The sequence below is a fragment of the Eptatretus burgeri genome, chromosome 15 (genome assembly GCF_056783735.1).
Source record: "Eptatretus burgeri isolate ZD-2024b chromosome 15, Ebu_testis_v1, whole genome shotgun sequence".
Lineage (NCBI taxonomy): Eukaryota > Metazoa > Chordata > Myxini > Myxiniformes > Myxinidae > Eptatretus > Eptatretus burgeri.
The window spans coordinates 38,302,918-38,321,397 of NC_140975.1; the positions used below are offsets into that span (position 1 = coordinate 38,302,918).

At 42.8% G+C, this 18,480-nt stretch overlaps 1 protein-coding gene across 2 annotated transcripts in view; it reads right to left on the reverse strand.

Moving 5' to 3' along the window:
- Nucleotides 1–1,381: 1,381 nt before the first annotated feature.
- The window catches only part of EPHX1 (epoxide hydrolase 1), a 38,715-nt gene continuing 21,616 nt past the window's right edge, over nt 1,382–18,480 (reverse strand). The window contains exons 4-8 of one of the 2 annotated variants that reach the window (XM_085857772.1): nt 16,314–16,443; nt 15,970–16,178; nt 10,940–11,048; nt 5,035–5,157; nt 1,382–4,019 (exon numbers count right to left, since the gene is read on the reverse strand). In XM_085857772.1, the coding sequence (XP_085713898.1) occupies nt 3,806–4,019; nt 5,035–5,157; nt 10,940–11,048; nt 15,970–16,178; nt 16,314–16,443 (785 nt within the window). In that variant the 3' untranslated portion in view covers nt 1,382–3,805. The remainder of the gene's footprint in view (nt 4,020–5,034; nt 5,158–10,939; nt 11,049–15,969; nt 16,179–16,313; nt 16,444–18,480) is intronic. The other variant, XM_085857773.1, reaches the window with a different exon arrangement.

Here is an 18,480-nt window from a genome sequence, read left to right on the forward strand (position 1 = left end):
AAATAACCCTCGGACTCTCTGGAAAATCCTCTATTTCTCTTTGCCGATGACTCAACCCTCTGCCGTACCATCTGTCATCCCTCAGCCCGGCAAGCAGCAGCTTCTTCGCTCACTGCAGATCTGGATAAAATCACAAACTGGTCCAACACGTGGAACATGTCTTTCAATCCAGACAAATCTCACACTCTCACTATGTCTCTTCGAAAGGACCGTTTACAAAACCCCCCCATCCACTTTCTCAACAATCCTCTGGAAGAAGTCTTTTCTTTCAAGCTTCTGGGTCTCACTATCTGCCATGACCTTTCCTGGGAAAGTCACATTTCCAACCTTGCCTCAAAAGCCAGTCGCCGACTGGGAATCCTCCGTCGTGCAAAGTCCTTCCTCGGCCCTCTTGAGCTCCTGACCACTTACAAAGCTTTTGTCCGTAGCCTGATGGAGTACTGCTCTCCCCTCTGGGCTGGTGCTCCTGCCTCCCACCTTTCTCGACTTCACGCTGTCGAAACCAGGGCTTTTAAGATCATTGGCATCTCCCGCAATGAAGCTGAGTCTTTGGGCCTCTCACTCAATCACCGCAGGTTGGTCGGTGGTCTTTCTGTCTTCTACCGACTCCTCTCCAGCCTTGCCCCCCTGCTCTCTCTGCGATTTGTCCCAACCACATTTCCACAGGGCGCTCAAGGTCCGCCAACAACCCCCTTCTGGTAAAACTACCAAAATCACGAATCACTGCTCATCTTCACTCTTTCATTCCTCTTTTTTCCCGCCTTTGGAATAAACTTCCTCACTCTATTCTTTCCCATTCTTCCCTTCAGGCTTTCAAAACAGCTGTTCACCACCACCTCTTATCTTCCCCCATCCAAATCCTCGATCTTTTCTACCCCCGATAATCCACCCAAGCCCACTTCCTTCAATTCTCCTGCTTTCCTTCCTGAAAGTCCCTTTAATGTCCATCTTCCCCTCGCCATGTTCCCCGTCCCATCCCCATCCCTCTCCCTTCCACAGTTCACCTGTGTCTGTTCCCCAATGTTTTGTCCCTTCCACTCCCGCCCCTCTTGTCTCATGCCTCCTTGCTGTGAGTTGTGTGTAAGCTCTCATACGAGCCTCGACCAAGGTATACAAAAAAAAAAAAAAAAAAAAAAAAAAAAAAAAAAAAAAAAAACCCTGTCCCACGTGGTGGAATTTATTGATGATTCACGGTCCTGTAAGGGACCCGTACCCTCGGAGTTTTCTGAACGGTATGATCTAGATCCCGGGTGTTCGGTAGAGTCGACCCTGTCGCTCCACCCTGCGGTCGTGCTCGCAGCCGACGCCCGGCTCCGCAACAATATGCCCTTTACCCAGCGCCGTTGTAGTTTCTACTGTGATAAATTATGGAAACATAGCCTTCTTTCCTCAAAAAGTACCTTTATTTCATGATAGAGGACTCGTTCAGTCTTGAAATGCACAATGGAGGCCTGAAGCCTGAGACCAAAATGGAGCAAACGAAATGGCAGCAATTTTTTTTTTGAGGAAATAATTGTGGGTGGAGTCATGCCAGCAAAGCTCTGCCCTGGACAGACAGACAGAGCAACTGGCAGAGAATATTATATATACAGTAAATATATATATATATATATATATATATATATATATATATATATATATATATATCTCTTCTTCTTCTTTCAGCTGCTCCCATTTGGGGTCGCCACAGCGGATCATCCGTTATGATCCGCATAATGATTTGGCACAGGTTTTACGCCGGATGCCCTTCCTGACGCAACCCTGGTCGCCTCTTGTGACACAGGGATATAAATAAATATATATATATATATATATATATATATATATATATATATATATATATATATTTACTAGCAGATGGAAGATAGAACGAATCCTCACTCAGTTCACTACCTGTAACGGTCCAGTTTTAACATCACTCTCGTTACCATTATTAAAGATATATTTTTTAAAGCAAAACAATCACATCTTAAAAATAAAATGGTAACTTTGTATAACATGAAAAATCATCTCATTGTCTTATTGGACACCAGTAGTTTACAACTCCACAATCAGGAATTTGTGCGTGTTTCAACACTACCACCAAGAATTAATTTTATAATTGGAAATCAAGAGATGATTGAGACTCGTATTAATGAAGAAATGTGAATTTGAATGTGATAAATATGGAATTTCTTTGAGCGATAAATATTATTACGGTTATCGGAGGCCCGGGGAGACACAAACCAACACAAACAGGAGCCCAAGTGCAGTCATACGTGTTGTATTTTGTCTAGCTAAATTAGCTCTCATCAGTGGAAAGGAAAATGCGTTGCATTTGCGTAAAGGATTTGAACCCCTTCGTGATTCTTCTCCACCAAAATTATTTCTGTATTTCTTTCTCTTCTTATCTGTCTCCCTATCTCTCTCCCCTTCTCTGCAACTCTGCAGCACATCCATGCACACTTTGCAACACTCAACATGACAACCAACACTATAAAATCAACATTACAAATCCACTCAACCAACAACATAAGGTAGCACAAACCCAAGCAGCAACTACAAATCCAATCAACCAATATAAGGAAGTGTGGACCCACGCAGTGCACTACAAATCCAATCAACCAACATCAGAAAGCAGCACGGACCCACATGCTGGCCGATGGGCGGGCCTCCAGCGATGACGTCGACCACTGATACCCCGCCTTGGTCGTCAGTGGCACTGCATGAGCAGTTCACCAAATGAGCATCACATGGATACAAGACAGACCAATGAGGAGACAACCATCCAAAAAGCTAAAGATGCGGTCGAGAGTACAGCTCGGTGCTACTTGGAAGATGACAATCGGACCAAGCAGCAGAGTTTCCCTGGACGTGCCAACCACAACACACTGATTTACTCTATTTATAGATTGCTTTCCTTGCATCTAATTTGTTCACTTTGAACGCAGAAGAGCATTCAATGATAATCCCGTCATTTTTAGGACTGGGTGACTGACTCGCACCACAGGCATTCACCCTTTGCACCTCTCCCTACACTGCACACTACATCCTCTATACTCCTCTTTATTTTTTCTCCCCCTCCACTCTCACGTTTGGACCAACATAAGTCCACCGGCTTGCGTCGGGTGAGCATGAGGCCGCAGTTACACCCTGTCTTCTTATCTCTCTCTCTCTCTCTCTATCACTCTTCCTTGCCTTGTTTCCCAGAATGACCGAGGCACCTGTGTGTGTCGACCCTATGACTAAGTTGACTGATTAAGTGGGCTTCTGTACTCAAGGTAAGAGCTTTCTTTTGTAACACTGTTTGCCTTGTATATACATGCCCCTTTTGGTAAACCACTATAAACCATTTTCCAAACTGCCTGATTGTCTCTTTCCATTGGTTAAACATGAGTAATTAGTGACAGGGAGTTCAGCCCCACTGTTTCGTTATGGTCAGACATTAGCCAAGGTTCCACTTATGGTATCGCTCGGCCATTTTGATTCGCAGTAGTGGAGCATTGGAAAGCACAGTCCTTGTCTGGGCTGATGGATTTTCTGGGAGGGTAAAGCGGGATTTCGACGCTAGACCCGACCTAAATTAAGCATCTCAGATGGCGTCTGTGGTTGTTCAGCAAATCATCATGCTGCAGAGTTATCTGCGGTTCGTCAGCTCCAGTGTAGTCAGCTGGGGAGTGGGTCCGAGAACTCCACCCCAACCCGTAACAACAGAAATATTATCAACCTCTCAAAACAATTTTTGATTAGAAATGACAAAGGTGCTGTGTGTGTATGAAATAAGAAAAACAATAGTATAGTACTTTGAGACAGCAATAATTCTTATTTAGTGAAATGAAGGAACAGCTTCTGCTTTCCTCACAAACTTCCACACATCCTCAGCCAACAACACCGGTTCCTCAAATGCCGCAAAGTGCCCTCCACGTGGTTGGTACGAGTATGACACGATGTTGTGGAAGTGGCTTTTCAGCCAGGCTTTGGGGGCATAGACAATCTCATTGGGAAACACCGTCAATCCAGTAGGTACGGTCACAGGAACGCTGCAACAACAGGTACGCGGCACATGTTTCTGAAAGGTCATGCAGCATGTTGGGGGTGGGGTTCTTGGAACAGAGGCAAAACACCATGCCACTAAGGAGCATGTCGGTCACATGTTTATCACTAATCATAACACACACAGTAGTTACCTACCATCAGTGTCAGCGTTACTTAGGTTTCCCTGAATTTAAGACTTCACTATTTGTATCCTTTTATAAACTTGCACCAATTCTTTTTTTTTTGTGGTTATATTGAGCTAACAAATTGACAGTGTTTCTAATTCTTTTGTAAACCACTTTCTCACTCTGTATGGATTGCTCATAATTTTTTTTTTTTTTTGTATACCTTGGTCGAGGCTCGTATGAGAGCAAACACACAACTCACAGCAAGGAGGCATGAGACAAGAGGGGCGGGGGTGGAAGGGACAAAACAGTGGGGAACAGACACATTAGGTGAACTGTGGAAGGGAGAGGGATGGGGATGGGACGGGGAACATGGCGAAGAGAAGATGGACATTACAAGGACTTTCAGGAAGGAAAGCAGGAGAATTGAAGGAAGTGGGCTTGGGTGGATTATCGGGGGTAGAAAAGATCGAGGATTTGGATGGGGGAAGATAAGAGGTGGTGGTGAACAGCTGTTTTGAAAGCCTGGAGGGAAGAATGGGAAAGAATAGAGTGAGGAAGTTTATTCCAAAGGCGGGAAAAAAGAGGAATGAAAGAGTGAAGATGAGCAGTGATTCGTGATTTTGGTAGTTTTACCAGAAGGGGGTTGTTGGCGGACCTTGAGCGCCCTGTGGAAATGTGGTGGGGACAAATCGCAGAGAGAGCAGGGCAATTGCACCAAGTGTAGCCATGCATGTGCATTTAAGTTTCAAACTCCAGTAAATATTTATTCATCCGATCGAGATGAAACTAGTTGCACAAATTATAATTAGGGGATCTCTCCCTCCCTCTCCCACCCTCAGAATGGTACAAATTTAACCCTACCCCACCCCCTCCACAATGACAGAGAGCTTACTCTATTCCAGGTACGTTTAGTCCTTTCCCCAGGGTCTCCTTGTACATGCGCATCGAGGAGGTGATGGAGTTTGTGATCCAATAAATCATCACGTTCGTGATCAGATCCTCCAAAGTGAACTTCCTGCAAAGGTACAGCCATGAGGATGATTTGTATGATACTTTTAATGCTTTTTTATACTGGGCATAACATATTCAAACATCTTGTGAATTGGTGAAATTACTTGTTTGAAGGTGGAGAAAGTTGTAAAACAAAGTGAGGGAGTGGGGGGGGGGGATAAGAGGGGATGAGAAGAAAGAATAAAACTTTGGGAAATGGGGGAGGTGAAGAGGGGAGTCAGTTCATATAATTACGGTATAAAGCCCCATTTGTGTTCATGTAGTTTGTCGAATTTTTCCCTCTCAAGGACCTGTGTATAAGAATAAATAGTCCGTTTTTGTTTGCCACCAGAAGACGGTGTTGTAATCATCAGTGTCGAGGGAAGGTTATGGTGTCTGGTCACTTCGTTCTCCAATGTCGAACCAGGTGATAGCTGGGCAAGAGAGGCATTTCACAATCCACATCACAGCATGCCTTTACACAACCATCCTTCATACTGGGACAAAAAGGAGAAGAAGCTCTGCCCCCCTCACACAGGCACCCCTGATTGGCGGCAAACAAGGCGGTGTACCAATGGGCCGCACTGCTCAATGTTGGTGCCATCTGATTGTGTCTTGAGCCGCTGTTGCTAGGCCAACGGGTGGCCAGTGATTGGTGAGGAGGCGATTGGCAATGTCTCAGGGGCCGGGGGAGTCGAGAAGGGGGGCGTGCAGCTGAAGAGGACTGCAAGAGGATATCGGCCGTGGGCTGAAATCTAAGAGGCTCAAATGAGTTTCATGGCAAATTTCTTTCGGCAACCTGGAAATTATGTTTATTACATAATTTGAGTGTGCTGAATCCAATAATGCAATGTTCCCACCGATTGGATTGCACACTAATTAGCTACGTCATCAAATTTGCATACCGCAGCTCAACGTACATATCCAATCCAGCGAAGTGGGTGTTACTTTCCCTCTTGGAAAACACCAACTTCAAATAATTCAGGTACGCAGAATTCAAAAAGGCAATGTTCTCGCCGATTGGTTGACACACTCATCAGCTATGATGACTTCAAATTTCTTACCATAGCGAGACATCAACAACCAATCTGAGGATGTTCGTCGTAACTTCCTCAATAATTTGATAGCACTTCTTTGCTAATTGGAATAAAATTGTGTTTGTGTGAAATAATACTCGCATTCTAATTAGCGACACACATCAAAGGTTCTTGGGAAAATGCAACATTACCAAAGTTTAACCAAACGACGTTGTCGGTATCAAAACTGACATGAGCGTAGACGAAAGGTTAAATATGCACGTACATTCAATCCTCAGGTCAGGTCAGGTATGGGAGCATGCGCCAGAGCAGCGCATCGCTGCGTCCACTTTCCGCCGGTACTCCAGGGGCCTCCGTCTGGTCTCCCCCCAGGCAGATACCTGGCCAATCCCCATCTCTTTGAGATGCCGATCAACCTGCTGCAACTACGAGGCACGTGGTCGGCCCATTGGCCTCCTACACTCACGAGACTCCCTCGCTGAGAGAATCTGGTGGGCAGGATCAGAGTCAGGAAAACGAGCCACATGTCCATACAGCCACAGCTGACGCTCACAGACTATGCAAGTAACAAATCTCATTTGAGTCTCTCTCAGCAACCGCTCGTTGGACACAAAGTCCTCATCACCAGATTAATCTCCAGAATCATCAGTATCAATGTTCAACTGTTGTTGATTATTGGAAGTCATTGCACCCAAAAGGTCTGTGCAAAGAAGATCTACATGAACACAAGAAAAGGTCACACGCTGGTAGTTAGTTTTCGAACATTGACAATGCTCATTTTGCAGGACACTTGGTGGAGTTGGAGTTTAAGACATCCAGTGAATAGTCAGGTATTCATTGTCTGGTTTTCATCCATGGTCAACAGGACTCAGGGCACCAACGCAGGTGCTCAGACACCGGTGATATACCGCACACTGGTAAGCTGATCACAACGCAATTCTTATGGGGAGTGCCTCATCTCGATATTTCACAGTGAATATGTTGTACCTGGCTTCATTACTGTCAGCACATTTAGCCTGGTTAGACAGAGCGCAGACAAACTCTTCAAGGCCAGAACTGTCATCGTATGGACTCCAATGTTGTGTGTGGTTCCATGTCCTGACAATGTCTCCTCGGTGAAATCATTGTTATCCCAGATGAAAGCAGTCGGCGCTTTGGGTTTGTAACCTTGGAGGAACAACGTGAAACCTCCTGTCCAAGCTGTCGTGATGCAAGGGCTGCGTCATGTTCAGGAACCACCAAATGTGATATGGAATGGCCAAAACCATTCATGATGGAAATAACATTTAAAGACCCAGTGAAGTTCCTCAAAGTTATCCCTACAGTCAAATGCCTTGGGGATGGCTTCCTCCCTTTGGATGAAATATAAATTATATCCTAGGCAATAGACAGCAGCTTTCGATTATTGTCCTCTTAAAGTTTGGACAAACCCTTTCATGGCAGAGCTCATTCAATGCCCTAATAATCCAAGGAAGAACATTGTATAAGGAGGCAGGTACAGTCTCCGCCACAGAGACCATCTCAAAATGCAAAGCAGTCGGAGACCACTTGTCCTTCATCTCTCCGGTTTGATTTAAAACCCGGTTAATGTACATAGCAGAGATGTATATAAAAATATAAAACCGGCAAACATTCTCCTCGTTTATCCAGGAATGTGGGTCAATTGATTCATCATCTTCAAACGTTCCTCTCTGTACCACTGGTCTCAGATGACTCTGTGGTCAATGAAGGAATCCTTTTGATCGGGTGCATACACAATCTCAGACATTTCGGCTGGTAGGCCACATAAACAGAAGCAGAGGATAATACACCACTTGTTTCTCTTTGAGGTACACTGAATGAAAGTTACTTGCCTCACGGGAGCAAATTTCTCAGGTTATATCAATGAACATGTCCTTCAGTCTGTTCAGAGGGAAGATCTCACCTTTCATGATGTGGTCTTCGAGGGCTTGGATGGCAACATCTCAGGGGAAAAGTCTGACATAACTATCTGATAGAACTTTGCAAGGGCTTCCCCATACAGAAATGTAATCCTTTCGTCAGCCAACTTCTGTTTCATTACAACCATTGGTGTAGTCCTTGTAACATGACCGATGGTACCGCACTTCAATAACAACCATGTCCTTCCCTCAAACTTACATAAGGAGCTTCTCATACCGAAGAATCTCAGCTGCTTTGAGCAGCAAGCCTCCTGAAAATCAATAATGTACTAATCAGCCACAATGAGTGCACAGGACAGCATCGATGTAAAGATGATTACAAGATAATTTGCCATTTCTCCATCGATATGACCATCAAACATCATTCTTCTGACAACATGTCAACCATTATAATTTGCTCACCAGACTCACATTAACAGGTTGTCAGTCTTTCCTTTCGCCACTTTCTGGAGATCATATTTGTCGCTCTTGCATTTGATGCACTCACTATACAGAGAGTACATGCTCGTTTTTATCGGGGTAGCCAGTTTCGATGATGTGAAGGTAAACCGTAGCTTCTTGGGATATGGCTTCAAATCGTTATCATAAATTGGAAAGTTGCAATGCAACATGAGGTGTCATTGAAGAGCAAGTGTGTGGTCGAGCTTTGCGCATTCCCCACCCTACAACTGCCAACGTAGCTCCACCTCCTCCTCACTCCTCCCCACCAAAGAACAAGAAGAAGCAAAAAACATTTATCATGACAATAATAATAATAATAATAATAATAATAACAACAAGTGAAATCCTTCAATACAGCGCGTGTGGTGAAGCAAATGAGTACACTAATGTTAAAATATGCAATTTATGCTTTTTCAGTTGAAAAACAATTAAAAAGCGTACTTAATATTTGAAATGTAAAAATCTTATTATTGTGATAAGCATCTATATATATATATATATATATATATATATATATATATATATATATATATATATATATATATATATATATATATATATATATATATATAATAGAAGGAATGAAATAGTTTGATACAACGTGGCAGGGGACCGCAAAAGAATGATCGCATAAGAAGAACTGAGCTTTCAGCATTCGGCGATCGGCGCGAAATGCGATGGTGGGCGAAAGTGACGTCTTTCGTTTGTTCGTACATGAGGGGAGCGTTTCTTTCCGTCAAGCACGAAATTAAATGGTTTTCACATATATAACACATTAGTTTCACAAATTTCCATTGAAATACTCGGGTATTTCCGTCAATTGTCGCCATTTCCGTCGAGGTTACGCACTGCATCTACTGGACGGCCGTTATTGGCTGTCTTGAGGCACGTGGGGGGGGGACATGGGGGACACCAGAGACGTGGGAGACGTGGTAGACGCCGGCAGGGACATTTCAAACTCGGTGCAATTGTATACAGCGCACGCGCTGTAATAATACTCTTTCTTCAAATATTATTTTGCTTTCTGGCAAATACACTAATTGGGGTTTTGCTGATCCTATGTAGCAAGTCTGGATGGAATCGGCCCACAACTATAGGAGGAGCAGCACGACAAACAAACGCACAAACACCGGTCCGTGAATTACAATAAGGATAAGGTAATAAAGGGTGAAGCGATTGTGAATTTCACGTTCCGTCTTTATAAACTTTTAACATTGTTCTTAACAAACGGCGACAGGAACAATGCAGTTATGAAAGGCTGAATGGTCGGTCTTCTCATGCACCAAAGTTCCCTGTGTATATTTGTGCAATGTTGCTAAGAATGTGAAGAAATGGGGAGGGGAAGACAGAGAGTTGGGGGTGGGGTGCATTGAGTTGGAAGAGGAAGATTGAGACATTGGGTAGGGAGAAATTGAGGACTTGGGGTTGAAAGGGGAGGGGGGTTGAGTACTTGACAAAGAAAGGGGGAGGGGATGACAGAGCTGGGTTGGGGGAGGGATGGAAGAAAGGGAATTGGGATCAAGATCGAGGGGTTTGAGGTCTTTGGGGGGGGGGGGAGTTGAGAACATTGGCTTGGGAGGGGTTTAAGGATTTGAAGAAAGGGGAAGGGGACACAGAGTTTGGGTATGGTGGGGGGGGAGACAACAGATTTGGGAGGGGGGGTTGAGGATTTGGGATTGTGTGTGTGTGTGTGTGTGTGTGTGTGTGTGTGTGTGTGTGTGTGTGTGTGTGTGTGTGTGTGTGTGTGTGTGTGTGTGTGTGGGTGGGTGTGTGTGTGTGTGTAGGGGGGGGGACCTAAAGTGACATTTTACATTATGCAGAATTTCCATGGATCCCAGATAGTCCCTTTGGGTCTTTTGGGTCCTCTAGGTATTTTAGAGCCTTGGGTCATTTGAATCCCCTAGGTCGTTTGGGTCCTCTGGATCTTTTGGATGCTTGGAGTGTTTTGGGTCCTCTGGGTCCCTTGGGTATTTTAGGTATTTAAGGGTAATCGGGGTCTTTTAGGTCTCTGGGGTCTTCAGGGTCTTTGGGGTATGTTGGGTCTTCGGAGTCTTTAAAGTACTGTATTTTGAATCTTCAGGGTCTTTTTGGCATTTGTGGTATTTTGGGTCCTTGGGGTCTTTTGGATCCTCAGGGTCATCTGGGTTCTCAGGCTATACTTGTGGATGACATCAGGTCAACTGTCCAACCAATGGGCAAAGAGCAGACATGCATACATACATACATACATAATCACATATACTTGCTCCATTAGAGAGAGATTACCATGGGACACTAAATAAATGGTATCGCATTGACAATCTTCAGATAATCTGGATATGTGTGATTAATGGAAATAAATAATGCAAATAAATGGTAGTGTTTTGTTCTTTCATCTAATGCTTCATACTCTGAAAGGCCACCATCCTCCAGGTCCCTGTAGGCAGGATTGGTCCACGTCGAGAACTTCTCCAGGATGTATGCAGCAAGTCCAGCTGGTGAGTCATTCACTGCACAACCTGAACAAGATTTAAATATTAAGTTCACGGCTCCCTGTAATTACCCTGCGCTCCCGAAGCGAAAAGCAGGATGAAGTGATCGGTAGCGTACGGACGTACGTGTCTGCATTTTGTTAAGAGCGGACATCGAAAACCGTTCAGCGGAGGAAATTGAAACTTTCGTTCAATGACCATGTGATATATAGCTGTCACTTTGGAGGTCAACATAGGCCAATTTTCTAAAATCCACAATTTTCATCCAATTGACTAGAAATTTGAAGAGGATTTGCATATCAGGTCACTAAATTCAACCATCAACTATTTTTGAGGTAGGTCAACATCGACCGAATTTCTCAAATCCTCAATTTTCATCTGACTTGAAATTTGAACAGGATTTTCATTAAAATGACCATCATGTGTCACGTGGTGTGGCAACCATATTGGATCTAAGGGGAATTCTTTGAAAACCTTACCGCTTAACTGATCAATACAAAATTTAACTAATTGATCAACTACCCATGGGAAATATGGTTGGATAAAGATGACGTCATCGGTCATGTAGTCTGGCAGCCATATTGGATTCAAAAAACAAAAAAAATCCTTTAAAAAAAACAAGAGTTGGCTCAAACCAAGTCCTTCAAAACACTGCAGAGGGTATGTATTTCTATGAATACTAGCGAGTTAGAATTATGAAATCCCATCTTACCAGCACAACAATCTTAAATTTATAAAATGTGACAAAAATGTCAAACTTGTCCTTGAGAATACTGCTGGTAAACGAGAGCTAAGTTAAGTCCACAGCAAGTTAACTCGTCACTTACACCATCATTGCCTCAGTCTCCGAAGGTGAAGGAGGTTATGGTTTCACCTCTCTCTGTTGGGTCGCCGAAATAGGTGACCCTTATTGTCAGTAATTCTGTCTGTTTGTTCGTTTGTCCTCAGCATAATTGGTAGTAAATGTGGGCGGATTTTGACCAAACTCGGGTGGTAGGTACATCCTATGACCTAGTGCTTTGGAAATTGTGATGGTTGCTAGGGACGCTTTGGTTCCCAAGCCACAACCGAAAAACCTTCAAAAATCGGTACTGTTCACACGAAATCAATTCCGAAAGCCATTATCCCACGTAGGGTTATGAAATTTGGCACGAATGATCTACCGGTGATGCTCTATCAAATATATTCAGTTTTTTGTGATATATGGAATACTTTACCCACAGTGCCCCCTACAATTAGGGTATGTGCGAAAATTGGCAAAAATTGGCGGCCCCCTGGCGACCAGGTGAGTGCATCGATACGAATAAAACTTTGCAGGTTCATGGTACTCAATGAGTACTACAACTTTGCCTCAGGACATATTGACCGATTTCGCTTAGGTCAGGGGTCAAAGGTCAATTAGTACAAAAATCGATAATATGCGAGAGCTGGAGGTGCCTTCGCGCCAAATGCCACTCCTCCTAGGGTTATGGTCGGATGGTCATGAAAATTCGCACTAATCGTCTGGAATACATTGTGCACAAACGATCGAGCCGGATTTTCGATTTAGATCTTTGTTCACCCGCAGCACCCCCTCGAACTTTGGGGATTTCCGATTTCAAACCGCATTTTCGGTACTTTTCATTCAAATGGATACCGAGTAGTTATCAGTAGATGGAACTGGATGAGATTTGATATGCATAATGTTAAGGTGATTCCCTATCGCTATATGACATCCATCTTGCTCTATATCTTATAGTTTCCATGCTCGGCGACCCGTCGCCGCCTACCGGTTTGACTGTCCGATTATCTGTCTGTGTGCAGGATATCTCAAAAAGTAGTGGACGGATCCAGATGAAATTTGGTGTACAGGTTGGGTGTGTGACAAGGACGAATGGATTATAATTTGGTGAAGATCCGAATCCAAATCTGGATACGATAATTATTTCATTTATAAAGTGATTCTTCCCCATTGAGAGATCGGGCCAAAAATGATATAGTACTGTGTGGCATGATATTTCAAAAATGTATTGGGCCCGATATGTTGTCGTGGATCAGGTATTACGTGGTGCAGGTACGCACTCTACCGAGTGCCCTTCTAATTAATCTTTTTTCTCACCTGAACAGTTGGACTTGGATAAATATTTATTTTTCAGGTGTGTGTGTGTGTGTGTGTGTGTGTGTGTGTGTGTGTGTGTGTGTGTGTGTGTGTGTGTGTGTGTGTGTGTGTGTGTGTGTGTGTGTGTGTGTGTGTGTGTGTGTGTGTGTGTGTGTGTGTGTGTGTGTGTGTGTGTGTGTGTGTGTGTGTGTCTCCAAGAAGTCAAATGGAAATTAAAAAAAAAAAGTTACCTCTTGTCATCAAAAGTTCACAAACAACTTTATTTTGAGAAAATGGAGAACACGTAACTTTTACATTTTCCTTTTTGTCGTTTTCATCAAGTTTAGTTCTGTCTCTGTCTCTGTCTGTCTCTGTCTCTCTCTTACCCTCATTAGAGGAGAGAGTATTGCATTTGTGTCCGTTCGTCTGTCTATCTGTTTCTTTGTCCACACAGAACTTTAGCGTTTTTCTCCACAACCGCTTGTCGGATCAAGACGAAATTGTCACCAGAGGGGCGACGACTCGAGGAGGATGTTTTAATGATAATTATGTCATCATAGGTCACGTGATGTGACAGCCATGTTGGAAAAATGGAAAAACTTTGGAGCTCTGTGAAATCAGTACAATGCACCAATGAAGTAATGTTATAAAAAATACCTATTTTGGAGAGCAGCCATATCCCCCCCCCCCCTGGCCGTAAACTCACTTCAACCCCAATCTTAGCATGAACAAACTTTGATACACAACAGGTGATGGAGGTTGTGGTAAAGTTTCATTGAAATTTTATGTGAAGTTTGGAGAAGAAAGCAAATACCTCTGTTGGGGGGGGGGGGGGCTGTAAACTCCCCTCAGACCTGGATTTTTTTAATGCCGTGAATAAACTTTGGTACATCATGGGTGATGAAGGTTGTGTTCAAGTTTCATTAAAATTGTGTGTGTTGTTTCAGAGACGAAAGCAAATACATATTTTGGGGAGCAACCCCCATGTAGAATTCCTTTGACCCCAATTTTTTTAATGTCGTGAACAATATTTAGTACATCACGGGTGATGAAGGTTGTGGTGAAGTTTAATTGGAATTGTGTGTTTGTTTCTCAGAAGAAAGCAAATATCTATTTCAGGAAGCAACCCACCCGTATACTCCCTCCCTAGACCCCCTCAGACCCCGATATATTTTTTTTTTAAACGCCGTGAACAAATGTTGGTACATCACGGGTGATGGAGGTTGTGGTGAAGTATCATCGAAATCCGATTTGTAGTTTCAGAGAAGGTGTTGAAAGTATTTGTGGATGTCGCGTGCGCAGACACACACCTCGTTTTTTTTTTCATTTTCTGTTTCTAACAATTATAACACACACACAGACACACACACACACACACACACACACACCTCGTTTTTTTTTTCATTTTCTGTTTCTAACAATTATAACACACACACACACACACACACACACACACACACACACACACACACACACACACACACACACCTCGTTTTTTTGCATTTTCTGTTTCTAACAATTATAACACACACAGACACACACACGCACACACACCTCGTTTTTTTTTCATTTTCTGTTTCTAACAATTATAACACACTCACACCTCATTTTTTTTTCATTTTCTGTTTCTAACAATTATAACACACACACACGTCGTTTTTTGTTTTCATTTTCTGTTTCTAACAATTATAACACACACACACCTCGTTTTTTTTCATTTTCTGTTTCTAACAATTACAACACACACACGTCGTTTTTTTTTCATTTTCTGTTTCTAACAATTATAACATACACCTCGTTTTTTTTTTTCATTTTCTGTTTCTAACAATTAAAACACACTCACACACACACACCTCGTTTTTTTCATTTTCTGTTTCTAACAATAACACACACACACACCTCGTTTTTTTCATTTTCTCTTTCTAACAATTATAACACACTCACACACCTCGTTTTTTTTTTCATTTTCTGTTTCTAACAATTATAACACACTCACACACACACACACCTCGTTTTTTTCATTTTCTGTTTCTAACAATTATAACACACTCACACACACACCTCGTTTTTTTTCATTTTCTGTTTCTAACAATAACACACACACCTCGTTTTTTCATTTTCTGTTTCTAACAATTATAACACTCACACACCTCGTTTTTTTTTTTCATTTTCTGTTTCTAACAATTAAAACACACACTCACACACACACACACCTCGTTTTTTCCATTTCCTGTTTCTAACAATTCCAACACACACACACACCTCGTTTTTTTTCATTTTCTCTTTCTAACAATTATAACACACTCACACACCTCGTTTTTTTTTTTCATTTTCTGTTTCTAACAATTATAACACACACTCACACACACACACCTCGTTTTTTTTCATTTTCTGTTTCTAACAATAACACACTCACACACACACACCTCGTTTTTTTTCATTTTCTGTTTCTAACAATTATAACACTCACACACCTCGTTTTTTTTTTTCATTTTCTGTTTCTAACAATTATAACACACTCACACACACACACACACACCTCGTTTTTTTCATTTCTGTTTCTAACAATTATAACACACACACCTCGTTTTTTTCATTTTCTGTTTCTAACAATTATAACACACTCACACACCTCGTTTTTTCCATTTCCTGTTTCTAACAATTCCAACACACACACACACACACACACCTCGTTTTTTTCATTTTCTGTTTCTAACACACACACAATCAGAGAAAGTATTGATGATGCACGAGATCTTGGGCGCTTGTGGGGACGGGGGAGGGTGTGGAATTCAGCACTCTTGAGACGTCAAGGGGTTGGGGTGAGAGTAACTTAGCTCTTGAGAAATTAAACAAAGTGCACAGACATACCTGCAGTGTCGGGCTTTGTGGCCTGGATGTGCATATAGCCAGACTCGCAGAACATAGTCCGGAAATTGGGCATGAACGGGAAAAGCCTCTGGACGTCTATACGTGTTAAGCCAAACAACGAAGGTAGATACTGGCCCAGGAGAAGTGATAGCCATGGTCGGATGCCCTGCTGGTTGTTGAAGAAGTTGAGGTGGAGTCCGTAGACATGTCTACGGAAAAAAAAAAAGACGTGAAATTTTGCAGCATATAACTCCAAGGGCAATCGTTTGCCTTGGGCCCCACAGTCAAATTGAATTGTGTTTCAGAAAACCGGTCAGCTTTCTACCAACGGGGCATTCACTCACCCAGGCACCATCTGCGCTATGTTCTGCCCAATAACAGCTCCCCAATCTCCTCCTTGCACATAGAACTTGCTATGACCAAGGCGAGTCATCAGTTTGTAGAACACTCTGGCAGCATTGGCAGTGTTGAAGCCTGCAGAACACAGCAGCAGTCGGTCAATTTCAATTGATAGTTACATATATTTCAGATTATTAAATTCGTACGTTTTATTTAATATACATTTGATACAATGCACTTGAATGAAAACAGTCTCGTGTCACAATAATAGTGTTATCAGCAGTACTGCCATTTGAAGTTACGAAAGGCATCCTCCAAAATACCCAGGTGTGTTTTAGATACGTTGCTTCTTCCATCGATTTTTCTTTGCAGCAGGGCCCAAATTATAAATTTTGTTTATAATTATTTTTATTTTATTTAAAATATCCACATCATGCTGGACAATCAAGAAGTGAAAATTTGGAAAATGCTCTGCAGAACAGGAAAGATTTCGATTCGCTCGAACATGAAAAAGGTTTGTGACTTCACAAATGTGAAATCAAAGAATGGAATGTGCAACAGAATTCCATAGTTGGGTGTGTACTACGTAGGAAAGGCCCTCAGCAGCATAGCCGCACCCCCCAACAAATGATGCTACCCGAAGTCAGGTGCCCTCTACAAAAGAAGAAGAAGAAGCAAAAGGCCTGATTATTATAAACAGACCAGCCTGGTTCTTGATGCCACGAGGAGACAGAATAGTTCATCAAAATGAGGAAGAATAAGAAGCACTTCATTCAAATATGCAGGTGATAATCTTTGCAAAATATTGTGGGACTTTTATTTCCAGTTTGAAAGCAGTGGTATTTGCGTGCTCCATAATCTTAGTTCTGCCGATCGGAACAATTGTGCCCAGCTGTTTCTGATTTGTTAAAAACGTTGTAAAAAGTTAGTGTATCCGTTATTACTGCCACCACTGAAGGTGGAAGGAGGATATGTTTTCACCCCTCTCTGTCTGTCTGTTCGTTTGTGTGCAGGATATCTCAAAAAGTTGTGGACGGATCTGGATGAAATTTGGTGGGCAGGTTGGGTATGTGACAAGGACTAAGTGATTAGATTTTGGTGAAGATCTGGATCCAGATCAGGATACGAGAATTATTATTCCCACGCTTTTGAAGAAAAGCGGGAATATTGTGATTGTCTCCTCTGTCCATCCGTGCGTCCGTTCTGTCTGACCCTGTAACTCCTCCTACACCATTTGAAATAGGAACTTGAAACTTTGGGACATAGTCGATATATGTATGGGGAAGTGCACAACACTTTCGGATTTTTGATGTGACCCCTCCGGGTCGGGCCAGAGGGGTTGGGGTCATGGGGGTCGATAAAAAAATTGTCTTGTAGCTTTTTAAATCAATAAAATTTCACCTAGCGTTAATGGGACAAAGCAGTGCACGCGGGAATATGTGATGGTGTGCCATCGACAACGTACTTCTAGTTTAATTCACCAGATGACCCGTGAACCCGTTGGGTTCCTGTTGTGATGGCCGTTGATGAAAAAAAAAAGACACAAAACTTTAATATTTAATTATTTAGTGGTCAAACTTTAACTTGAAGAAAATTTGAGCATTTACCTCAGGAGTCATCGTTCGGCCAACCGGTTTCTCGAGGTACATCAACACATTCTCCATGGTTTGTCGTTGCGCTTTATGGATCGTCACACCAAAACTTGACTGAATCGGGAATTGATTTTTTTAATAATTTTTTTTTCGTTGCCCGATTTGAACGAAACTTGATACTGCACACCACAGGTGAATGGTGAGTAAGGTGGCACTAAAATTTTTGCGCTATTGTGTACCGTTTGGGCTGTATTTCGGGAACATACATACATATTGTTGCGGGCCGGGGGTCGGTGGCGAGAACGACCGCTAGGTGGGGAAGTTTACGCCGTCTCCCACCAGACACCCCAGAATTTATAAGCCGTCGCTCCGGATAACTCCGAAGCTGGCGGGTCGATGAATCGACCATGAAACGCCAATATCTCGACCACGTGGCATAGGGTTAATTGTCCAGATCCAATATACCTTAGTGACCACGCCGTATTTGCTACTGGGGATTCACGCCCTCGGATTGTCTCGCCGAACAGTATCACTCTACCAGCTACGGTAAAGTATCAACTTCTTCCTACCAACTCCGGCT